At 37.4% G+C, this 26,103-nt stretch overlaps 1 protein-coding gene across 2 annotated transcripts in view; it reads right to left on the bottom strand.

The window, feature by feature from the left end:
- TFDP1 (transcription factor Dp-1) overlaps window positions 1-26,103 on the bottom strand; it is a 46,441-nt gene that overhangs the window by 2,782 nt on the left and 17,556 nt on the right. The window contains exons 3-10 of one of the 2 annotated variants that reach the window (XM_010287219.1): window positions 13,734-13,840; window positions 10,486-10,607; window positions 9,014-9,179; window positions 8,672-8,818; window positions 4,814-4,882; window positions 3,427-3,578; window positions 2,492-2,658; window positions 1,931-2,012 (exon numbers count right to left, since the gene is read on the bottom strand). In XM_010287219.1, the coding sequence (XP_010285521.1) occupies window positions 1,931-2,012; window positions 2,492-2,658; window positions 3,427-3,578; window positions 4,814-4,882; window positions 8,672-8,818; window positions 9,014-9,179; window positions 10,486-10,607; window positions 13,734-13,840 (1,012 nt within the window). The remainder of the gene's footprint in view (window positions 1-1,930; window positions 2,013-2,491; window positions 2,659-3,426; window positions 3,579-4,813; window positions 4,883-8,671; window positions 8,819-9,013; window positions 9,180-10,485; window positions 10,608-13,733; window positions 13,841-26,103) is intronic. The other variant, XM_010287220.1, reaches the window with a different exon arrangement.

Here is a 26,103-nt window from a genome sequence, read left to right as displayed (position 1 = left end):
CTGGGTTCCACTTTTTCCCTTGCAAGTTTTTTCCTTTTTTTTTTTCCGCTTTGCATTCAAGTAAGCCTATCATCTACAAAAAGGTTGTGTTTTTTTTTTTAAAGAAATACTTTAAAAATGTAATTGCATTAGCCTTTTACAGTAAGCTAGATACTGTATCTTTAGAAGGACTTCCTTCCAACTCTGATGGCAGGCAAATGGGTGAGAAAAAGCTACCAGAAGACTATCTTCAGAGAACAAGAATAAATCTGTATTTACTTGTCTAAAGAAATCCCATCAATACAGGATTTTTACCTTTAAACACAAATGGCTTTAAAATGTCCTAAAAATTAGGACTTCCTTAAGAATTTCAATGGTATAGCAATTTCCTAAATAACTTACAAGGCAGAGGCAGCCAGTGATTCTGACACAGAATCACAGAATCTTTGGGTTGGAAGGGACCTTTGAAGGTCACCCAGTCCAGCCCCCCTGCAACAATCAGGGACATCTTCAACTACATCAGGTTGCTCAAAGCCCCGTCCAACCTGACCTGGAATGTTGCCAGGGATGGGGCACCTACCACCCCTCTCTGGGCAAACCAGACCAGTTGTTCACCACCCTCACTGTGAAACATTTCTTCCTTCTATCTAGTCTAAATCTGCCCTCTTTCAGTTGAAAACCTTTACCCCTTGTCCTGTGGCAACAGGCCCTCCTAAAAAGTCTGTCCCCACCTTAGGTTGCCCACAGAAGTTGTGGATGCCCCACCAGCGGAATTGTTCAAGGTCAGGTTGGACGGAATTGGATTGGTGCAATGTGATCTAGTGAAGAAAGCCCATGGCAGCAGGGTGAACAAAAGATCCCTTCCAACCCAAACCATTCTGCGATTTTAAAATCACCTGGATTGGATTAGTTGCATGACATTTACAACAGAAATAACTGACTTTTCAGATAAGGCTAAATTTCTGGACACAACAGAAACAACTGGCAGAAAATGAATACTTTTGCAGATAATTTGTTAAGCTAATCAACTTGCAACATTCAAATATTTGTTAGCAATGTTAAACATTTCAATGACCACAGAATCATTAAGGTTGGAAAAGACCTTTAAGATCATCAACCATCAACCCAACACCACCATGCCCACTAAACGATGTCCTGAAGTGCCACATCTACACGTTTTTTGAACACCTCCAAGAATGGTGACTCAACCACCTCCCTGGGCAGCCTGTGCCAATGCTTGACCACTCTCTCAGCCTAGACCTCCCCTGGCACAACTTGAGGCCATTTCCTCTTGTTCTATTGCTAGTTACTTGGGAGAAGAGAACACCACCCACCTCACCACAACCCCCTTTTCAGGTAGTTGTAGAGAGCGACAAGTCAAATGTATTTGACTCATTTTACAACTTCGTAGAGCTCACAGAAGGGCATCTTGTTGATTAATGCAACAGCAAGAAGCTAGCAAGCAGTAACTTGCTAGGAAAAGTGTCTTATATAGCAAGACAAAAAATAATAGTTAAGTTCAGAAACAACGTATGTCCACACAATGTTAAATAAAAGTTATGGTTTATTACTCTACCAGCTTCTGATGCGGTTTAAAACCCAAAGACCTAAATCTTTTTTTAAGTTAGACACTGATGACCAAGGGAGAATCTTGCCCAAATTTTATCTTTAGGGAAGTATCTATTCTCTCGTCACAAACTCAAAGTTAAACAGAAATAATACATTCAAGATTAACACCAATCTTACCAATTTCTTTTCCACCCTACAGGAAAAGATTTCTTTCATGACACTGGTACTACTCAAGCAAAAGCGATGCCCAAGAATAAACTTAAACACATATCCACATCACATTTAATCAGAACAGAACTTGTTCCATGAAGTATTTATAACCTCTGATTAAGTTTCTTTGATGACCACAGATTTTAAAAACTAAACAATAATTTTATCTCACCTGGATGAAAATCTTGTGCCATTTGATGCAGAACCTGATGAAGATGTGACATATACACTGCTGATTGATCCCTGAGCCATTTCTGTAAAATGAATAATACATATTTCAAGAATACTTCAAAATACACTCATTCAGTGGAAATGCTTAATCCTCTTGAAGTCCAGAAAAGGAGTGTTCCAACCAAAACAACAAAACATACTGATGTACTATACCCAAAATAGTATAATTAAAAACCAAGAAGGTAGTGCAACAGCAAAATTTCAAAATACATTAAAAACCATTTTATGTCGAAGTGAGCAAGTTAGATGTCTCAGTATTTTTACATAATGAAAATTATAAAACAATACAAAATGAAACCATGACCATGTTTGCACTTACTACCTTTTGCCTTTGCAAGTGAAGCAACTATTAATACTGTCCTCTTAAAAAAATTACACACTGCAAAGATCTACTTGTGTGGTATAATGCAAAACGTGGTTCTAGGAACAGCAATAGCCCATTCATTTCCTTGAGTCCAGTATTAAGGAGGAAAACTAAGCAACTCTTCTTGGAGTAACTAACCTGTCACATATGGTTCCAGAGCTTTAGGAACCAAACTCCTTGCAATTTTTAGGTCCTCTGCTGAACAGCTTCCAGATTCTAGCCCACAAGCCATTCCCATTCGTTTTAGTACTTCTATATCATCATGAATTTCAAAAGTATTGTCAAAATTAAATAGATATTCAAACCTGGAGAGGAAAAAAGTCTCAGTTAGCTTCAATTACTTTAACTACCTTTACAGTTTCAGGAATTGCAGCATTTCAAAACCTTAAACACACAGTGTTAGTGACGTATCACATTAAGCAATCAAATTTTTCAAAACGATGTATTTGATAGCAAGCAACTAAAACTGCAATTATACACACTATGGAATTCATTAACAGGTTTAACAGATACAGAGTTTTAATTAAACATTTTGCACATTTCATAATTTTTTCTTTAATCTCATTCCTCTACCTAATGTGTAATTTTTTAAAATGTTTTTAAGCTTTTCCAGTAAGCTAATAGCTTAAGTAGAAGCCACTGCCACATTCAACTTTTATTTAGCAGATGAAAAACCTAGCTTTTTGAACCAAAAGTAGAGAACAGCAAAATCCATTTTCAATTCCACTGTCTGTATTTTATCATGTTAAATAAACCCAAAGGAAAACACTACTTTGTAAAGTATGATATAAAACTTTGTCAGAGCTGCCTTTGCTTCTAACATCTCTAGATAGTAAGCTCTAAAGAAGTTCTTAAATGTGAACACAATTATTCTGTTTATTAAAAAGCTCCATAAAATTCCATTTCTATTCAACATAAGTAAGTTCTACCCATCTGAAATGCATGTTCTTAATCTACAAAAGGCACAAGTAAATTTATTTGTATTTCATTTTTAACAAAATCTAGATGAACACTTTAGCATGGACATAAAACTCATAGTTGTACCAAAAGCCAGACAGAAAACTTTAACTCACTTGTCATTTGAAATACTGCAGTCAATCACTGTCTTCTTGCTGGTGTTCACAATGATAAATGGCAAATGGATGACAGAATTGGAAGGTGGTGGTCGATTTGCCTGCTGTTCTGCTTGACGGTTTCGCTGAACGAGATTTTTGAAGGCAATTTGCTAGAAAAAGCGATAGTGATATGAAAGTATGAATTAAACCTTCAAGATCCTGTTAATGGAAAAATCCCTCGGTTAAGGAACACCAGCAATGGTTGTGGCAAGTAAATGCAGAAAAGGACAGAGAGTGTTCACCATATTCCTGCATGGTAAGATGCAAGAAGAGACACAAGTGATAGTACTGAAAATACACAGTAAAACTTAACTGAGGAAAAAAAATGCGTGTTCAAGTAACTACATCAGGACAGATCCTTGACAGAATGAAGAGGTAACAATGATCAAAGAAGGAATTTTTATATAGCATCTTACTTCCACTCTGCTTACTATTCCCTGCTAGCTACTGCACTCCACAAGAACAGTTGAATGATTAATACTGTATTTTTTGCTGAAATTATATACTAAAAAACAGTTAATGTTTGTAATTTGAATGTCTGACATTTAGGTTTCTGAATTATTCTACTAATATTAGTGACTCTACTCTCGTATCTTACCAAAACTGCTTTTCAGAATAAAATGTTCGAACTAAAAACTCAAGTTAACTATTAAAACTAAAGTTATAAATTTTATAGTAAGTCACCAAACAAGAAAAAGTATTTTTCTGGTCATAGAAATCAAATGAAATTGGAATTAAAAATTAAATCCAAAGCCAACACAGAAGCTGATAAAAATCAGACAACTGTTGAGATTGCTGTCCCACAGCTGCCTGTACTTTCTTTCTGCATGCCCTCTCTGACATTCTCATTCCTACTGCATAGGCAATGCAACTACCAAGGGATACTCCTGGAGAACCAGGAGCACAGCTACTTAGGGGATAGACTACTATCGCACAGTGTACTAGGGGAAATCTGGGAAGAGTTCAGCAACTGTTTCACAGCGATTAAGCTGCTTACACAGCAGGAGCAGCAACATCCCAGAAAGGCAAGACACAAAGCAGTATGAGAGATGGCCTCTAGTCACAAAATTTTGTCTATGGACTATAACACAGAAAAATATTCTAGATACGAGAATTGAATTGGAAAACTCAGAGGATACAGTATGAATTACAGCTCCTCTCAGCACAAATCCTGTTTAAACAGCATGGTCCCAGCTAAACTACAGTGCTAAATTAGAACTGCTTATGTCTTATCCTGAATTCACCTCTAGTCGTCGTAGAAGTTTCCCATCCCTCACTAGGATAAAACAACAAGAATACAGATGTAAGTTACCTTGCCCTATAGACAAGAGTACCTTGACTGTACCTGTAGAATGAGTTCTTGTAGTTGAGACTGTTTTTGCTTTATTCTTTCAAGTCTTCTCTGTTTCTCCACCTTAAGACAGAAAAAGGACCGGTTAGTTTGTTGGTTTTAAAGACCGTTTTATACCAACATTTTGTCCCCTTAAGATCATTTCAGTACCGGAGAACTGGAGCTAGGACATCTGATGTCAATCATTAAGGTTCTGCAGATAATTTAGAGATCTAACTATCAAGACTCACATCAGTAGTACTGATGGAAACTGTAACAAAGAACGAATTAGAACACTGGGAAATGAAGTACAATATATTGGGGACAGGGTAAAAACATCTTTGCAAACAGAAGTTATGCCTCAAAAAATTATACAAATTCATAGAATCATAGAATCTTTGGGTTGGAAGGGACCTTTAAAGGTCACCCAGTCCAGCCCCCCTGCAACGATCAGGGACATCTTCAACTACATCAGGTTGCTCACAGACCTGTCCAACCTGACCTGGAATGTTGCCAGGGATGGGGCATCTACCACCTCTCTGGGCAACCTGTTCTCTCCAGGAGGCAGGGAGCATGTAGACCAGAATGATCCACTTGATGTAGTCTACTGATATTGGAGGTATTGGAGAAGATGCATTAAAGATGCTTAAAGAAATGAACCTGCTATGGAACCAAAGGTTAAGTCCCTACAGTATTAAACACATACTAAATAATAACATAAAAGATAGGAACAAAAAAATGGTAGGAAATAAACTGCTTTCCCAGTAGAGGAAGCTCACCAGCAGATTCCCACAAGGACTTAATTTATAGCCCATTATTCAAATTATAGCGGATCAGAATAAGGGCATGAACAGCAAGGTGGCAGAATCTGCTGACAATGCTAGGCTATCTGGTATAGTAAAAGAGAGCTCATCACAAAGCACAGTCAAAGAGTCTTGTAGCATTGAGTGATTATACCATCAAAATTATTTTTTGTAAATGTAATGTGGCATGTGTGAGAAAACATAATCCTATTCATGCTATTTCAGAAACAAATGCAAAGATCTTAAATTGCAGTATCTGCAAAAACATCAGCTCAATACACCACAGCAGCCAAAAATGTGAATTATTAGGCAAGAAACAGAGAACAAAACAGAAATTATCACTACATCAGTATATGAATCCAGAATGTTTAAATCTTGAATTCCGTAGTCTAGTGTTCATATTTCAAAAAGACCATACAAAAGAGCAATAAGGATAATCAATGGTACAGAACAGATTCCATACAAGGGAATAATGAATAAAATCATGAAAAAGGAGAATGAAATAATGACAGAGAACACAGGAGATATCTATAAAACCATGAATAGGGTAGAGAAAGTGAATAAGGAATGATTGGGTCACCATAACTTCAAATAAAAACAAACAAACAAACAAACAAAAAAAACCCCAGAGGGTATCAACTAAATATAGTATTTTCAAAAACAAACAAAAGGTATTTCATAAGAAGCTCCTAATGCACCTGAAACTCACTGCTGCAAAAGACAGCAACATTTGTTAAACATAAACTTTGTACAAAGTAAAAATTTGTGGAAGAAAAATTAATTGAGGGCTATTAAAGAGAAGGATACTGTATCTGCCTCACGTTATGCCTGAACCACAAGTTACAGGAGAAAACATCACTAAATACTTTCTCTAATCTTACACTCCTTCCTAGGTAACTGCTACTGTCAGGCAAGATACCGGATAGTCAGACTGATGGCCTGAAGATCAACTTTTGTTCTTGGGTCCTTAAAATATGCAACTAAGAAGAAAATCACTGGAGTTAAAAATTCACATGAATTCACAGTTTTCTGTTTGTTTTCAGTGGAAAAACCAGAAGCGTACATAGTTAAAAAAACAGCAGCAAGGCATGATGTTATATCATATCTTAAAAAAAAATATAAAAAAAAAAAAGGTAGGACCAGGTCTTATAATTTAGCATTAAAAAATAAGTCAAACAACTGCCTCGCCCCAAAAAACTTATCACAACTCACCTGAGACCACATACACATAAGCTACATCGCTTTCCATATTACTGCAAGATACAGACCTTACTAATTGCCCCACACCCTCTCCTTCTGCATTATCAGGACATATTTTACCAAATCAAATACTCTAATTTATAACACAAAGTACAAGCTTAAAAAGACTTAAAATACTAAATACTTGATGAGGAACCTCTCAAACTCCTATGTTGCCTTATACACTGTTTGGCTTGATTTTTCAGCAGTTTAAGGGTGAAGCTAAGCAATGTAAGAAGGATAGTAAAAAAAAGCTTATTAGGCTTGACAACTTCACAAATTAAACATTAGCCTCCATAAAGTCATTAAAAAGAATCTTACTGCAAAACTTGTCAGTAATGTCACTAATAATTTAAATGTCAATAGAGCTTGCAGAAATGGGAGCTAGAATACTCATGAAGCAGTAAGGGGGAAGGGAGGAATCCTGCAGCTGATCCTCAAGTTAAGATCAATGTCTTAACATCTTAAGATTCTTGCTATTTTCAAGACTATATTACACTTGTGGCTTAATCATTCAATGGTTAACAGAAGTCCTTCTTCCTCTTACAACATCCAATTAACAAGTTTTCACTTTGGCATCAGACGTTACCATTGTTCCCACCTTAAATGCATGAATCTTCACTGTGTGTCATTACATTCTAAGTCGCTTTTTCACTTCAGTACTAATATCATCCTACTCTTCTTTAGGACATTATCAGTCATGACATCAAACCCAGCTGAACGAGCCACACTTTCTTTTGCTCCAACATTACTGGCAATGCCATACTTTGTGAGGCAGATTCAAAGAGATCTACTTTAAAAATTCCTCCAGCTAGCTGGTTCCCTATTCAGCACACAGCACTGTCATCTTCAAACCACTTCACCTTCCATACTCACCCTACTATTTATGCCCCTATTATCCCTTTCTTACTTTAACTAATAATTTTCACTTGGGATGATAAATACTTAAATAAAACTCAGATTGATTAGATACCCTGTAATTTCTTCATCTAGATAGCAATTACAGTACTAACTGAAAAATCAATTATCAGTATCAAACAAAAATCTCCATAGAATTAGTCCTTTGTAGATAAATTCCAAAAGGTTTTTTTTCCCAATTTGTCAGCTTCTACACCGATTTTTCAGTCCTGCTGAAGGGAATTTTTAAAGAATAAATACAAAGTCTCATTCTATTCTGAAAAAGTGAATTGACTTCAGTAAACCTCAGTAACTTTATTATCCTGCAAATCTCAAAAAAAAAAAAAAAAAAACCCCTGCCATAACTTATGGATGCCTTTCAGCAAAAAACATTTTACTTCTTACCCAAGACATGCAGTAAAAAAGTCTGACATGTTCATGTAAGACAAATGTCAGAAATACTGAAGGCCTGCAGCAACAAAGAAGGAGCAATGCATATATATATATATATGTACTGATCTACATGTAACATCTATCATCACAGACATATTATTTGTCTGGCATCTGGAGAAAAGACTCTTGAGCACCACTACTGCAATGTTGGAAATACAGTTTAATCTTTCTGTTTGATTAACTTCCACTCAGAACCAGTTCACATATACAGCAAAAGCTGTAACAGAGCTGTATTTTTTACTAAATATAAGAATTAAAAAATATATTTAAGAATTAAAAAAAATATTTAAGCAATCTGGAAATTTATATGTGTGTTCTGTAAATATAAATAAAATTACATTTAAAAAAAGAGTCAAAAGGGACCATACTATTCTACCTTGCTATCTCAGAAGATCACATGCACATGTTGTATGAGAACATAATAAAACTGTAAACATTTACTCGTAACACAAAGCCATTGTGAACTACCTAGTACACATACCTCTAAATTCTGACATTCCTGAGCAGAGTTAGTAGGTAGACCAATCCATTTTATTTCCTTCTTCTCCTTAGAGATAATGTTCATGGCCATAAGGACATTTAAGGCATCATAGACACGTCGTCTAATATTCTTCTGGTCATAAGCCTGCTGTAGACATAGTGCATTAATCAAAAACATACCTGTGACAAAAATATTTGAAAATAAACACATCACAGTAAATGGGTAAACTCAGGTAATTTCTGAACTGTTTTGTTGAGCAGTAGGAAAAGAAATGCAAAAGTCTCAAAAGAAATTTCTCTTCCCCCATTCAGTTTGCATGTAATTGACCTCCCATATACTTACTGATTCATTTGGTGAAATGTGATTATCAGTGGTACTGAATTCTGCAACCAACTCGTCTGCCACCTCATTGTATGAGGTGGTTCCTTTTCTTTGTACCTTCTCACAAACCTTCATAGAGAAATGACGTAAACCCTTGCCATTCTTCTCTCCTTTTTTGTTCCGCTTCCTAAATATATGTATAATATATATTTTAAGAAGATTTGAACTTTGGAATATTTCATGTCTCTTTTTCAAACACAGGCACACTGCTGTAAAAAACTAAGCCTTCCCTTTTGTTCTACTTCTCACCCCTTCCCAACATTTCTTCCTCTAATTCTTCCCCCTACAATTTACAATAATTAACAATTCTAGTATCTTGATGCTGAAACACAATACAAATCCATTCTTTTGGCAACTCTGCTAGTTCCAGTAGCCAATAATAAGTTAACAATAGGGATATTCCTTGAAGAAGCCAATAAAGAAAATGTTCCAATCTTCAAGACAACAAGGGATAGGGGGATAAATGCTAAAATATGAAAAGTGAATTACAGGAGATAAAAAAGAAAAAAAAAAGGCCAAAAAAGTTATTTTTAATTTAAATAGCCCATCTACTTTTACCACAAAAATTAGATTGATTGAGCATTTTCTATTAAGTCTGATACTGACTGAATAGATGAAGTCTGATACCGGATGAACTCACTAAACATTACACTTACTAAAACACAGACTTGAAGTTATACAGCATATGAAGTTGCTATGAAAACTTCAACATTACAAGGTACAAGAAGTATGACAAATCTTTCTGCACATCTTTTAAATAAAAAGTTCCTTGCAACTTGAGGAAAATATAAGTATCAACAAAATTAATATCAGCAATGGAACCTCTCAGTTCTCTACATCTCATTTCACTGTATAATTCCAAAGTAGAAATCTATTTATGTGTAACAGAACACCAATGATAAATTTAGTCTTAAAGCAAATACATTTAACAAGAGACCCTTAAAAACAAGCTTGCATGAGAAAAGACACCAAAAGAATGCATTCATTGTAGCTAATACTTTCTCCCAATAAGTACTACCTTCCTATTTCACATGATACTTTGGGATACACTTGTTCAATCTGAAATGTACTGTATTTTTTTGGAAATGCACCAGCAAAACAGAAATGCAAATTAAAACCTGAATCAAGTCAGATGAATTCCCATGTCTTTTTAGGAGCTAAATTCTCTAAATGTAAGTAACGTGAGCATATCTGTCAGAGTTTACAGAAAATACTCTAGTTCCTTTTACAACAAATGAGGGGGTATTCATTCTTGTGTGATATTCCAGATTTCAATACAATATACTTTAACATTGAAGTGCTCTTGATGGAAAGGTAAACAGACTGTCTCTCTCACACTGCTAGCTTGAACAGTACATACACTATCACAATGAACATTTAGAACAAAAGTTCCAAACAATTTATTAGTTCTTTGTAATTTTTATTTTGCTCACCCAGCAGACCATGGCGAAGAATCTGCAGTCTGGTTCTGTGATACGAAATGTGTGTTAGGTGTATGTGGACTTCCTACCAGGATAGTATTTGGCGCTGAAGGTCTCTGAGGTGTACCAATAACCTACAGTAAAGATAAAATAATTTGGAAAATGATTGTAAGTATTTCAACATATTCATATGCTGCACAATTCAAATTATGCATTATCCAAACAACACTTTTTTTCTACCTACTTCTATTAGATGCACTGAATTCATACACACTAGCACAAAAATCTTTAGACTACAGATTATATAGTTAGAGCACTCCCTAAATAATAAGCATTTATGTTTTATCCTTCTTAAATGAGCTTTTCACGCTTGCTGGATTTCTTAACACTGTTCAAAACTAACTTAAGACAAGATCAAAACACACACGCCCTCTCCCCCTCAAAAGAAAAGGGGAAAAAAGGAGGGGTAAAAGACCCCTGACCAGACTACATATAAAAAAGTTGCAGTAATTACAGTTAAAATACAAACATATGAAACAAGAAGACCTGAAAATTGGTAAAAGCCAAGAGAAAATGCAGAGCTGTTGCAAGAAAGGCCAAATTCTCTCCTGCAGTTAGTCTCTTATCACTACAGAGTCAAAACGAAAATACAAGTATGTTAGAGGTGAGGAAGACTAAGGGCCAACTTTATTTATCACTGCAGTGAGACAGACCAATTTAGGGAAAACCATGCCATTCTGAAGTTACGAGCACACACTCAGCTGAACAGAGTCTTCCAGATTACAGGTGAGTAAGTAGTCCTTAAGATGGGCTAGTCTGATCATGAGTAATACATACATTTGCACACAGAAACATATTCTGCTTCAACTAATTTCACAGATAAAATGTCTCAGAAGACTGGGAAAATCAGTGCGCTATTCAAGTAATGTAGACAATCCAGAGAACTAAGGAAAGCTGTTAGCAAGTTATTATTCCCTAGGACGCAGTTCCAGAGGACTGGAAGAGATGTTTCAACATCTTGCTCCCAAAGGCTGAAACTAGAGGGTCCCACTCTATTCCATACAGTCTAGAGTTTCAGAATCTTCTAAGGAATTACTTAGTATTATTGGCTCCTTAATAGATCTGTTAATGGCCCCAACTTTTACTCATAGTTCATAAAGAACCGTGACTTTCAACGAAAAGAGCATGAATGAAAAGAATTAAGCAGTAGTGAGTCACTGGGAACATCCTAAAATGAACGCTTATAGCCAGAATTAGAGAAGATGGTTTTAGAGAAAACAGAGGGACAGCAGTACCTGCTGTTTCTCTTAAGTTTTCTGATTTCAAAAGAGAACAAGATTACTCTTTAGCTCCTTGATAATGAATAAGATCAGGACAACAGGGAAAACAGAAAGACACACAAACAGCCCACACACTCCACTTCAATGTACTCAACAGAAAAACTTACATGGAGACAGCATTAAGAAAAAGGAATCAGACTACCTGAACAAAGAACACAAGCTCGGAAAATTAAGCCCTTAAGTATTATAAACCTGTTTTTGCCAAAGGTTAGAAAGTTTAGCTGGGTCACAAGCCAACTCCTCAATGCTGCTTCCCATGAACATTTTGGACATTGACAGAAAATTTATCTCCTCTTAATTTTCAGGGTTCTAGAGGCAATTATTTTTTTATAGTTCTTGCTACCCCCTTCAGAACTGTAAAGTCAACAGAAATTTACCCCAAATTTCTCTCTATGTACACACAAACCAAAACCTCCATCTCTTCTTTAACAACATACAACTAAGCATCTAATTTTGTACTGATAACAGCCAATACAAATATGCTGATACGGTCCCCTTCTTTCACAAAAAATTAATGCCAATATGTTCAGAGTAAGACTTGAAGTGCTGAAAACATTACAACTATAAATGTAAATTTCCCACAGTAATCATACTAACATAACCACTACTAAAAGTAATAGTTATTTTGGAATCGTATTTTTTAAATAATGTTACCATGTAAAATTAATCATAGATAACATAGATGAGGATTTGTCAATTTAAACTTGTGATGGAAGACCTAAGAATTTTGTTTACATGTACATATAAGCATTGTTGTAAACATTAATTTATTTATTGTTGAAAGTTTAAAAAAGCATCAGATGATTTGTAATTTCACTATTATTGCCTGGTTTTGGTACTTTAAGAAAAGATTTTGGAAGTCACCTGAAAGAACATTTCATTTTTAGCATTAAACTCAAGCATGTACAGAGTCTCACAATGATGTCCAGAAGGGATCCCCTCTGTGCCATTACGGCCTATGATCTATAGTTAAAACATCTTCCTCCTACTGCTGGTTACTGATTTTAAATTAAAAGAATACCTAACTTCTCTGAATTTCCTTGTTTGGAAATACATTGATAAAATGCCTCCTACTGAAGGAGCAATTTCATTGTGTCGAACTCATTTTGCTACACTAAGTTCCAAGTGGCTTGCTGGAAGTAGTTAATTCACCACCACTGCTGGAAATACAGCACAGTTAATGATCTGCACTATGTACAGTTGAAGCGGTACAGTTTACAGATTCAGGCAGCCTCAATTATAAAATAGTCCTTAGAGCTTAGAGTTTGGAAAGGCAAATGGGACACTGCTGTCCTATCAAGAAGAAACCCAAATATAAGACATTCAATTTCAGATGTTTACATGTTGCAGTTGCTTACCAGAAGATGAATTTGAGACTAACTCTTTTCAGGTCACCAAATTTCAGTTTTGATCACTATAAAAGTGACTTGTTATAACCTATGTATTATCTATTACATTACTAGATTCTCTGAAACCTCCAATTTCATATACCTCACATAAAGCTCACGATAAGTATTTAAGCAAAAGGATAGCTAAATTAAGCATTAAGAAATGTAGCTCTGTTTTTGATTTTGTTCCACCTAACTTCAATCTCAATAAAATTGTTCTGATGGACTTCATTTACATTTTCCTACAACAGATTTCAAAGCAGAATCTGAAAGAGCCACTGATTTTAAGTGGCAAGTCTAGCAAAAGGTAAAGCCACCTGAATATTCAGGTATCTGCATATTGATTTCAGTCATCTTTGCATTTCTTTATGCAAAAAGAACATTCGTTTTAACAGAAGTCTACTAATATTAGAAACAAGTTTAGACTATCTATCTGCCTGTGACAAGTGATACTGACTATCAAGCTACAAGTTGATTTACAGCATGTGTAAGCAATAGTACAAGCAATAAAAAATATGCAAAGTCTCCTTACCACTTGTTGTGCAATGTTGACATTAGACTGTCCGAATGTTTTTGGCAGGAGCTGTTTTCCAAGTGTATTTACTGTAGAAGGATGAACAGCCAATAGAGAAACAACCCCTAAAACAAAGACAAGTAGATAACTTCAGGTCAGCCATATTGTATTATTTTAGCAATTCCAGTTTCGTCTATACTACCAAGGCATATTAATAGAAAATAGCTCTGAACTGCATAGAGGGTGAATATAAACGCAGCATTTACACATTTGAAGCAAAAAAAGAATTCAGATTCACTATACGTTCTCTCAGACTTTCTCCTATGTAACCTTACAGGTCAGTGATCTTGTATGAACATGTTTTAATTTCTTGTATTCCAATTCTTCTCTCAAAGCAGAGTAATAGACAATGGGCATCTGAAAGACAGCATAATCCCCTCCTCCTCTACCCTCATCGTTTGTGGCTATTGAAATCTTTTCCCGCACCACCTGAAAAATATGCCCAATGCCCCAGCATGTAACATACCCTCCTGAGGCATGCTGGTCTACAGGAAATAAATTTGGTTAGCACAGGCCTTTCCAAGAGAATATTCCCAACTTTTGCCTAAGTGTCCCCTCCCAGCTGAAGGCAGGAAATTAAAGCACAAAAGTTTTCAATAATCCAATATTTGAGCAAAATACTTGCAACACAGTAGACCAACCCTGCAGGGAAAGCTGCTCTCTTCCTGTTAATAAGCATCCACAATCAGACTTGAAAGGTAAGCCAATCTTAAGCCATGTAAAACAAAAAATTCAACTACAAAAATACTAAGCCAGGTATCCTCTAGCAATTTGCTGTTCCATGCCACATTTAAAAAAACAAAACAAAAATGAAACAAAAAAGAAGCAACAAGGACTGATTATATGGAAAGAATAATGGGATAAACAAGTCTTAAAATACCAGAGAGATTTATTTTGCTGAAACTCCTGTCATTTGGTTGTCAGCTGAGCGGTTTAACAGTTCTTTCCCTCAGATCACTTCTGAAGGGGCCAATGGAGCCAGAAGGACTTGGCACAACTCCCATTCCTCTTCCTTTTTACCGTTACCCAGTACAGAAGCAACAAGTAAGCATTTTTACAACAGTTGTAGCAGGAAGGGCCCTAACGAGTCCTTGATGTCTACCATCCATCTTAACGCATTCAGGTAGTCTACAGAAAGTTGAGGACAACTCAAATCTTGTTTAAGCCTTTGCTTTTCAAAAGGCTTTTATTTCTTAGCTGATGCTACTACACAATGTCAAACTCATAGCTTCATGCAAGAACCTATTCCCAGTCCCCCAGTCTGAATAGGATGCCGCAGCCTGTCATTCTTCCATTATGAACTAACTTTCCAGGGCTCTTTCAGAAAGTCAGCAGCTATCTCGTTTGTAATATAAAAGCTTGTTATGCTTTCCTGTCCCTTCAAGTACGCCCATTGCTATCACAGCCTGTTTTGTGTGTGTTCTTCCTCTCTGCAGAATGCAGTGAAGCAATATAAACTACCCTGGCTATTAGTGCTTTGTCTCAGCTTCCTGGAGGTCAACGTGCCTTTTTTCACCTCCTTCTCATTGCTTTAAAAACAACAAAGCCACCTGAAAATTTTATTTCCAGTATAAGAGTTGTAACTGCTTTCCAAAGTTAAGATGCCGCATCTATTCGATCACCTTTCCTTACCTTTGATAGTTCTTGTTGCCATCCAATTTCTAGTTCCCTTACCCTTTGAGATTTACTTTTGCAGAGGACAGGGATGGACACATTATTCAAAACGAAGGAATGCCATATGTTAATAGTGTAACTCCATAGAACATTTTCTATTTTGTTCCCTATTCATGTCCAAATAATTCTCAAAATTCAATGTGCTTGCTTCCCACCAAACACCAATACCACAATTTCATAATATAACCTACCAGGACTTCAAGATCTTTCTTGAGTGCCAATAGCTCACTTGGGGTATTCATTATATCTAGCTTGGTTTTCACCAATTATTAACCCATGGGAGGACCGTCCCATTCTTTGACATCTTCGTTTCTTTAAAAGGCTGATTAAGGACCTTGATAATCAAGGTTATTTTGTTGTTATTTTTAAGAAACCCAAGGACATCGCACTGATTAGATAACCCTTATCCACACGGTTGTTGACTCTTTCAAAGCATGACTTTGAAAAGACGTAACTTCATAACTTCCCTTTTCCACCCCCTCTGGACAAGCCCTGTTAAACTCCTGCCCTTTATCACATTTGTCCATATTTCTACTACCTCCCTGTCAGGCACTCAGACAATTTGTCTAACAGAAGTCTGACTTGTTCATCTGCAGTTATCTGAGCCCTTCAGAAATTGGTGCAAGATATGTGGCTTTCTATCCTTCTGGTACTATGTGAGTTATACATATACTGAGTTAGCAGGACAGAAGTACCATTGCTAGGTCCTTTAAGAATTCACAGGTAGATAATTCTCTGGCTATGATGGTTTTTAACCACTCATGTTACCAATTTTTTCCTAAGACAACAACTTCTAGCAATACTTCAGTAGGACAACTTCATAAAGAACAGTATTGCCATGAGATGATCAAGAATCTTGATCATCTACTCTTCAGATGCACTAAAGAGACTTTGTTCTTCTGGTATGTTTAAAGTAATTCTTTATGCTATGGTGTTGTTTCTTAAAAACTTTTATGCAGTCTATGAAGACAAATGCAAAAATCTTGCACTTGTGACAGTGTAACTCCATGCAACACCAGAGGTCAGGGGTCAAGTGTTTAGGAAGCAGATGTGCAGAAAATGACCTGGGGGTCTGGGTGGACAATAAGCTGAATGTGACCCAAAAGTACACCTCTATGCTAATGAAGACAACCACATGCTGAACTGCATTTGGAAGAGTAGAGCAGTATGTGATTATTCCCTTTTACTCCAACACTCTTTAAGCTGTACTTGGATTACTGTGTTCAGTTTTGGGGCCACAGCGCAAGAGACATTAACAAACAGGAGAGAGTCCAGTAGAAAGACACTGATCTGGCTAGGGTACTGGAGCACATGATGTACAAAGAGAAGCTGAGGGAGCTTGGTGCGTGCAGCTTGTGGAAGAGAAGATTAAAGTGGAGCGAGAGGTGGTTTTTGTGGGAATCTAATCACTGTGTTCAACTATTAAATGGAGAATTAAAGAGATGACAAGAAGACACAACAAAAGGAAAAGAGCTGCACAGCAAATTCCAACCAGACACGAGGAAAAAAGTTCACAAGGAGAAAGGTAAAGCAGAGCAACAGGTTGTCTAAGAGGTTCCCTGGAGATACACAGAAAAATTCAACTACTGAAGGCTCTGTGCTTTAAAGCTGGCCCTGGTTTGATTAGGTGGCCTCCTGACACCTTCTATTATTAATTCTATGAATACAAATAACTATCTTGCAACTAAAACATCTGCAGGAAAGGAAGAGTACACACTATGCTGCTTTAAAGTTTTCAACTACATTAACATTTCCTGTGGTGCTGTGCCAGAGTTAATTCATGCAACTGAACCAACCTGGCTCCGTACATGTGAAACTGCAAGGTATGTCTGTATCTATGGCACAAAGTGATTGGCAAGGAAACACAAATGTAACTGGAAGAACAGTAACACACACTTCACAGATAAAAGCCAATGCCAACCTATAAGAGATGCTATACTAAATAGGAAAGAGCATAACCGCTCAATAATAGGAAAAAGTAAAATAAAGATTGAGGTGCTCTGTTTTTTTTTTTTTAATGGGTATTTTCAAGTTGCCTCTGCCCAAGTGCATCCTACTATTTTTTTACTTAGCCGATGTGCAAACATTCTTCTCATAACCATCGGCATTTTCATCAAAGGATCATCATGCTCTGATTTCATAGTGGTTTTTTGTGTGTGGGTTTTTTGTTTGTTTATTTTTTAAGTATTGAAGCAGAAATAATTTTATTAACTTAGCTTTGCAAGTGACTGACAGCTTAGTTTCTCAAAGGAATTTTACTAATAATTTGTTAATTATTGTTACTCTTACAGCAATTACTGCACTCCAAATAGTCCTGTACTTTGTGGTCAACATATGGTGTACATAACAGCATGTAAAAATTAAAACCACAAGTTTGCAAACAATTTTGCTGGCATGAATTCTTCTTCCTTTTCAAAACAAACACATTATTAATACTGCTAGTTCTGACACGGCTTTTTCCCATGGTTTATGAAGTCTTCAAAGGAAGAAAAAAAAGACATGTAAAGCAGGAAAAAAAATTATACTGAAGGATATAAGTATTACTTAAATTCTCAGTCTCCCAAACATCACGAGTTTGGGACACTAATTTATAAGCAATCATTAAACCTAAAGGGAAGTAGAACTTCATCAATGTGAAGTTCCAGAATGCCTCCAAACAGATGATACAGATGGGATCAAGGTGTAATGCTGTGTAAAACTTGCACAGCAAAAGCAGCAGCACCCTTTAACAAAACCTGTTATTTATCTGTCTACATACTGTTCCAGGTAGGTGCTGTCTTCATCCAGAGTATGCAGTAAATAGCCGCCTTTGCTTACAGACTGCATTTACGGGAGAACTGCTGAACTGGACCTTTGCTTGCATATGAAAAGAAATGCAAGAATTTTACCAAAAAAAGAAGCCCTTTCAGAACTGTAGAAGTAAAAAGGACTGGTGATACAGTCAATTATGAAAATTTTAAAAAACTTGAGATGCCACAGAAAAAGACACAGTATATCTAAAATTAAAGGAGTGCCCTCTGCAGACAAAGCAGCAGATCTCTCTAAAAGCTGACTGCTCCAGTTCATGAAACAGTAGTGACTGTGAATTTGATGTTTCAGATCAAAGAGGGTGGGCCAAGGTACTCCTTGCCTCAGCAGCAGAAATGCCATTCATCTACATGCTGTACCATTTTCTGACATAATCTGTCTTTATGTTTACTTGTGAAAGACAGTGCAACAGGAGTGAAGCAACAACATAAGTCAACAGAAAAAAAAGTCAGTTTCCTGATAATGCAGTCTCTAACAAACTTAAGTCTTGTCAGTCTGCTAGTGCAGGAGCAATATTGTATACTGAGAACTGGATTTGGTAAAAGGTTATTTTCCAAGCACTTTCTACATTATTATAACACCAAAAAAGAACATACAGAGTAACAGTCGTTTGTCAGAACACAAATTCCTACCATCTCCTGCAACAGTCCCAACCAAATTCTGCCCAGCAGACCAATTTGTAAATAAACACTCTAAGCAAAGGTTAGGAGTTAAACAAAGGGTTATTTTAAGAAAAGTCTGAAGAAAAATTAACCTTGGAGATGACATTTTGCAGTATGAGTTTCTGAATTCTACAAACTTTTGTCTTGATTACATAACGAGCTTTGAAATTAATGGTTTTAACAGAGAAGCTGGAGTCTAGCTTAATGACAGCTATCCAACTTGAAGGCAGCAACATTATTAAGCCAGGCTCAATACAAGCCAACAGTGAATTACGCTCTCAAAAAGTAACGTTACTATCAATAACCTGGTAAGTCTCATAACTAAGAGAACAGCAGTTGAAGATCCCCACGGGTGTCTCTTGGGAGACAAAAAAAGACCAGTGAGACTTACCACGAACACCAAGATTTAAGCAAGTGACATAGACACTAGATTCCATTGCGATTATCACTTCTGAGAAGGCCACGTGCCATCTGGAACATTACATTCCTTATTTCAGGAATTTAAAGAAGTAAAAAGGAATAGAATTTATATAAAGCCAGAGTACCTGCACTGCTTAAGATGCAAATGACTGATATAAGATTACATGAAAACTATGAGAATTATCTAGAAAGTGTTATAGATTCACTTTTGGCAGTCTTCCACACGTGGGTTTTTCTTCTTTTCGGTAAGAAAGGAGATAGGAGGAGGAGAAGGAATTTGACATCAACATCACTAACAAAATTCCATATTATAACGATTTCGTAAAGCAAATACAGACAAAGCTCATTCCAGCGCCAAACCTGTCCATCAAACCATCTGCTTAGAATAAACAAAACGCTAAATAACAAAAAGCAAACTAGTCCCCTAGTGGAACTGGAGGCCATTTCCTCTCATTCTATCACTAGTTACTTGGGAGAAGAAACCAACACCCACCTCACCACAACCCCCTTTCAGGTAGTTGCAGAGAGCGATAAGGTCTCCCCTCAGCCTCCTCTTCTCCAGACTAAGCAACCCCAGTTCCCTCAGCCACTCCTCATAAGACTTGTGCTCCAGACCCCTCACCAGCTTCGTTGCCCTTCTCTGGACACGCTCCAGCACCTCAACATCCTTCTTGTAGTGAGGGGCCCAAAACTGAACACAGGATTCGAGGTTTGTCCTCACCAGTGCTGAGTACAGGGGCACGATCACTTCCCTGCTCCTGCTGGCCACATTATTTCTGATACAGGCCAGGATGCTGTTGGCCTTCTTGGTCGCCTGGGCACACTGCTGGCTCATATTCAGCTGGCTGTCAACCAGCACCAAAGCCCAAGTCCAGCACTTAGCCAAGCCTGTAGCATTGCATAGTGTTATTGTGATCAAAGTGCAGGACCCAGCACTTGGCCTTATTAAACGTCATACAATTGACCTCGGCCCATTAATCCAGCCTGTCCAGAGCCCTCTGCAGAGTGTTCCTTCCTTCCAGGAGATCAACACTCCTGCCCAACTTGGTGTCATCTGCAAACTTACTGAGGAAGCACTCGATCCCCATGTCCAGATCATCAACAAAGATATTAAACAAGACCAGCCCCAAAACCGAGCCCTGGAGAACACCGCTTGTGACTGGACATCAACTGGATTTAACTCCGTTCACCACTCACTCTGGGCTCAGCTGCACAGCTGTTTTTTCACCCAGTGAAGGGTACACCTGTCTAAGCCACGAGCCGCCAGTTTCTCCAGGAGAATGCTGTGGGAGACGCTGTCCAGGGCTTTACTAAAGTCCAGGTAGACAACGTCCACAGTCTTTCCTTCATCCACTAGATGGGTCATAGAAGGAGATCAGGTTGGTCAAGCAGGACCTGCCTTTCATGAACCCGTGCTGGCTGGGCCTGATCCCTTGGTTGTCCTGCACATGCCTTGTGAGCACCCCCAAGATGAACCTCTCCCCGGCACAGAGGTCAGGCTGACAGGCCTGTAGTTCCCGGGATCCTCCTTCCGGCCCTTCTTGTAGATGGGCATCACATCAGCAAGCCTCCAGTGTTATAGTACCTTCCCTGTTAACCAGGACTGCTGATAAATAATGGAGAGTGGCTTGGCAAGCTCCTCCGCCAGCTCCCTCAGTACTCTTGGTTGGATCCCATGAGGCCCCATAGACTTGTGAGTGTCCAGGTGCTGTAACAGGTCCTTAATGGCTTCCTCCTGGATTATGGGCGGTTTATTCTGCTCTCCATCACTGTCTTCCAGCTCAGGGAGGCTGGGTACCCGCAGAGCATACCCTTCTTCATACCATCTTCAGTTATTTTTTATTTGCCACTCGCTATCCTACTCAAGAAAGTTGTATTTAGCTAGTTCAGCCATGTAGTTGACAGTGCAGTATGCTTTTAGTAATACCCTCCTCCCCAGCAAAGTAAAAAATAAAGATTTTTATCTCCCGCAAACAAAAAAGAAAACAGAAAAGAAAACCACAATTTGAAATCATTCAGAACTGGAGATTTACAGAAGTTGTAATTCTTTCTTTGGATTCTGTTGAAGGCAACACATTTATTTCCAATATGGAAAAAAAGAAGACACAGCTAGGATAAAAGCATTAGTTTAAAGGTGCCATTTAAAGTGTTTTTTATCCAGTCCACATCACCTTCAAAGAAAACCACTCCTTACCACAAAAGCATCAGCTTGGCTAGTTTTAGATTATTAGATTACATATAGATACAGAATATGTATAAAGGGTGTAGTTAGAAGATCTGGGAAAGATGACAGAGGTGACAATTATATCCTCAGAGCTGGTTCCTCAGATGTCACTCCTATGAAGCTGCAGTTTAATGTGTCTCTTGCAAACACTGTAGATATTTTATGATTGGTTAGTTATATGCTGATTTTCAGAGAACACTGAACTCTTTTTGAGGGTATCAACCTATCATAAGCTTTGATAACACACAGATGATTGTCTCTAGCTGTATGCCAAGTCAAGTAAAAATACCTCTGCTTATTGAACAAATCACACTATTGTGTTAAGAGAACACACATGCTTATACAGCAATTCTGAGCACTTTTACAAAGACATCAATCTTCCCCAGTGTGTAGTGCTACAAAGTTCTTAAGTAATTTCTTACATCAACTTAGACTTTTAGTGGTTCTTATCATCCTTAGGTATGACTAGTAATACTTTAGCCATTACAAATCAGTCTTTTCAAGTCTGTTTTGAAATAAACTGTGTGGTCTACCTTCAGACTTTTAAAAGTTCAAAATATCACTCCTATTTACAGCAAGAGTTTTATTTCCTGAGCTTGACTTTAGATAATAATAGTTGTTTGGATTTACCAATAATACAATTGCAATATATACAATATATTGCAATATACAATTATACTGCAATAATACACAGGCATTTTATAACCAATGTTCAGGCATACATCTGTTTCTAAGCCATGAATCACAGGCTCTGAAATAGAACTCTCCTTCTGTTCCAGACAAACAATTCCAGTCACTGCCAAAAATCAGGGAGAGTTTGATCTTGCAAATAAAATTAACAACAACATTACACTGGAAAAGTTTCTTGTCATATAAATAAAAAGAATAAGACGATCTTACAGTTAGGCAATGTTGAAATGTTAAGAGTCTAAATACACTTTAAAAATTTCTATATTTGACTTCAATATTTTCCACTTACCAGATCTGAAATGAACATAAAACTGAAGTTCTTATGCCCATAAAATGTAAAATCTTATTTTGAAGTTTAAGAGGTGAAAGGAGCTAAAGACATCTTTTGCAAGTATTTTCTGGTTACATACCAATGCCACCTACTGGCATGACAGAAGATCCAAATTTTCTTTCTGAGTAATTTTAAAATTAATTTAAGAGCTTTAATTTCAATACCACAATTAAATATCATTGGTTATCTTTTTCCCTTGCAGTCATCCAAAGCAGATTATTTTTTTCGCCCAAATTTCTTCACAAGGGGCAGGATTAGAATTGAAAAGTGTTCTATTCAATACTTGGTTATCAACACTAACCTGAGTACAGCAAGGACCAGAACGTAATAGTTTTCCTCAAAATGCAACCTCCTGGAACAGCAAAATTTCTAAGTCTCTAAAATCCACTGCCAAATAACTTTTAGCAGACACAAACTTGTAAGGAAGTTTTACTGGTTCAGCACCTATTAAGAATTCTTTCCATCCTTCTAACCCCTATTTATTTTCTAACCCTCAAAATTAATTCTGATTACAATTATCACTCAAAGTCCATGTACAGGGTGAATTTTAGCGATTCCAGTTTTAAGCAATTAGCCAGGTAGATATCCAAAACAAAGCCAGGAATTAACAAAAAAATTTTTTTTAACTCCAGAATGGAAACGAACCAAAGTAACAATTAAAATATCCAGATTACATTATCCTTGCCTTGTAACTAAGATATGCAAGAAGCAAACAATTACAATAAAGTCACTTTGGAATTTTACTCCACAATTAAACTACTCTTCTATTCTATCTTGAATAAAGCAATTCAGAATAGACTAGAATAGAATATTTTCAGTTGGAAGGGACCTACAATCCTCATCTAGTCCAACTGCCCAACCGCTTCAGGGCTGACCAAATGTTAAAGCATGGTATTAAGGGCACTGTCCAAATGCCTCAAACACTGGCAGGCCTGGGGCATTGACCACCTCTCTAGGCAGCCTGTTCCAGTGTTTGACCACCCTCTCGGTAAAGAAATGCTTCCTAATGTCCAGTCTGAACCTCCCCTGATGCAGCTTTGAACCATTCCCACATGTCTTGTCACTGGGTACCAGGAAGAGCTCAGCACCTCCCTCTCTGCTTCCCCTCCTCAGGAAGCTGCAGAGAGCAGTGAGGTCACCCCTCAGACTCCTTCTCTCCAAACTAGATAAACCCAGAGTCCTTAGCTGCTCCTCATAGGATATTCCTTCCAGCCCTGCCACCAGCTTTGTTGCCCTCCTCTGGATGCATTCAAGTACCTTCGCATCCTTCTTAAATTGAGAGGCCCAGAACTGCACACAGTGCTCAAGGTGAGGCCACACCAATGCTGAATACAGCAGGACAATCACCTCTTTTGAGAAGCTGGTTATGCTGTATTTGATACACCCCAGGATGAGGTTTGCCCGCTTGGTTGTCAGGGCACACTGCTGACTTCTGCTGAGCCTACTGTCAACCAGCACCCCCAGAATGCTTTTTTTTTTATTGCCAGAAAAGGGATAGAGCCATAAATCATGTTTTGGGTGCCCTTATAGCTTTTCTTCATTTGACTTTTGAAATTTTTATAAACATTGCTTCTGATTATAATTTGAGGGTTTACTGAGATTAATTTAGGCACAATTTCTACAAAACGCATTCCTGAATATAGGGTAACAAGCAAAGGAAAGGGCCCTGTGTAATGATGTTTTCAGCAACTGAGGCTTTAGGGAAAAAAAATGCAATTCAGTATTTTGGAATGCACCAAGGAAATTTGCAACTGCTTCCAATGGGATTTAGCATTCCTCCACAATGTCACAATTGAAGCTGACAGTAAATAAAATGGCACAGGACAAACAGCAGATATAAAACCAAATGGCTTTATTAGAGTTCATCAGTGAGAGGACATCTGGATATACAGCCACTGTTTGCTATGCCTGTTAACCCACTAGCAGTCACTAGCAAAGCCACATTTCAAAAGCACCTGGAATTGCTCGGCATGTCCTGAAAGAAAAAACTCCCTTCTCAGATACTCTCTGCATATTACATTGCTGCTTCTCTCCCGAAGAGGGTTATAGCAGAAAATCATCTTCCTAGTTATCAAGTACACCAAACCTTTCACAGTCATATTTGTACCAAACCAAACCACTCTAAACCAAATCTGGGGATTTGTGCCACTTAAACCCTACCAGACTACAAACTCCACAGACCTTGCACTTAACAGGAAAGCTGCACTAAAATGTAAATGTCATACCTCATGTCCTTCCAGAAGTCAGAGCCTTTTAACAGCACCGCCCTGGAGCCAAACATACTGAAAACCCTCATTACCTAAGCTTCCTCATCCAAGGATCGGCAAACACTCAAATTGTAAACAAATTTATCCCAAACATATGCATTTGCATCAAGAAGAAAAACTAGTTAGATGGTACATTTTTTGAAACCTTTACAGGATCTGGGAATCGATATGGCCTTTGATCAAGCAGGTGTTGATATAACTGGTGTTATTGCTCCACTGATACTTTCCCAAGATTTAACTTTAAGAATTAGCCTTCTAGACGAAATTCTCAGTGGTGAAGAAACCACTGAGAAGAAGTAGGCAGAGAGAAAATCTTCCCCCAGTGAGCAGAGCTAACGGTGTCATCTTAATACAAGGGAAAACCTGTACCTTGCTTGAGCAGCTCCCTGGAACACTGTTTTTTCAGGGATAAATGGGGTGCTACACTGCAGTAATGGAAATACACAGGGGTATCAGAAAACACATGTCAATTTACACCCAACATCTTCTGGAGGTTGCACAAGCACTGGAGGAAGCACAACCTTCCAGCTCATTTCTACCACATATAGACTGATACCTCTTTATTCCACACTAAAGATGTTTTCAAAGATAGACATTTTTAGAGCATTTTCTAGAATAGTATTTCATGCTCATGACCAATTTACTCAAAATTACATGCATTATAAACTAAACAAATTTTTTTTGTTTACTATTTTCTCCTCTTTAACAAATAAAGTCAGTCTCTGCTTTAAAACAAAAATCCTAATCTGGAGTTCATGGTTGAGACCAGCCTCCAAAATAAATTAGACTGAAGCATGTCCCCACTAGCTGAAGCAAAAAGGCTGTGTAGGTTGGTAACCTTTTTCTGACAGTGGATATTAGAAGATAACCAGGGAATGAATGTAGGGATAGCATTTGCATACAGAGAGAATTCCCTAACATACCCTCCCTCTCCCAGGTTCTACAGCTTTAGGACTTTTTGAGCAAGAGGCTGTTCAGCAGAACTGCTGAGCAAGATGAGTGATGTCACCTTTTCATCATTCATCTAAGAAACAATTGCTACATATCCTAGCAAAATTCAGTATAAAAATAACCTATTCATAGTTCCCAGATTTCTGACAGTGCCGATGAAAAATTTACAGTCTGAAAGTGTTGCAGCAAAGTTGTTCAGGTTGTAAGAACTGTTGCATAACAACGTATTAGTTTTTTTTTTTTAAGTCAACCTTTGCTTATCTTTCAGTTGATTTATATACCTACCACTTAGTCTCGTACT

This window comes from Phaethon lepturus, unplaced genomic scaffold, assembly GCF_000687285.1.
Source record: "Phaethon lepturus isolate BGI_N335 unplaced genomic scaffold, ASM68728v1 scaffold5395, whole genome shotgun sequence".
Classification (NCBI taxonomy): domain Eukaryota; kingdom Metazoa; phylum Chordata; class Aves; order Phaethontiformes; family Phaethontidae; genus Phaethon; species Phaethon lepturus.
This window is presented reverse-complemented; position numbering and strand designations above follow the sequence as displayed.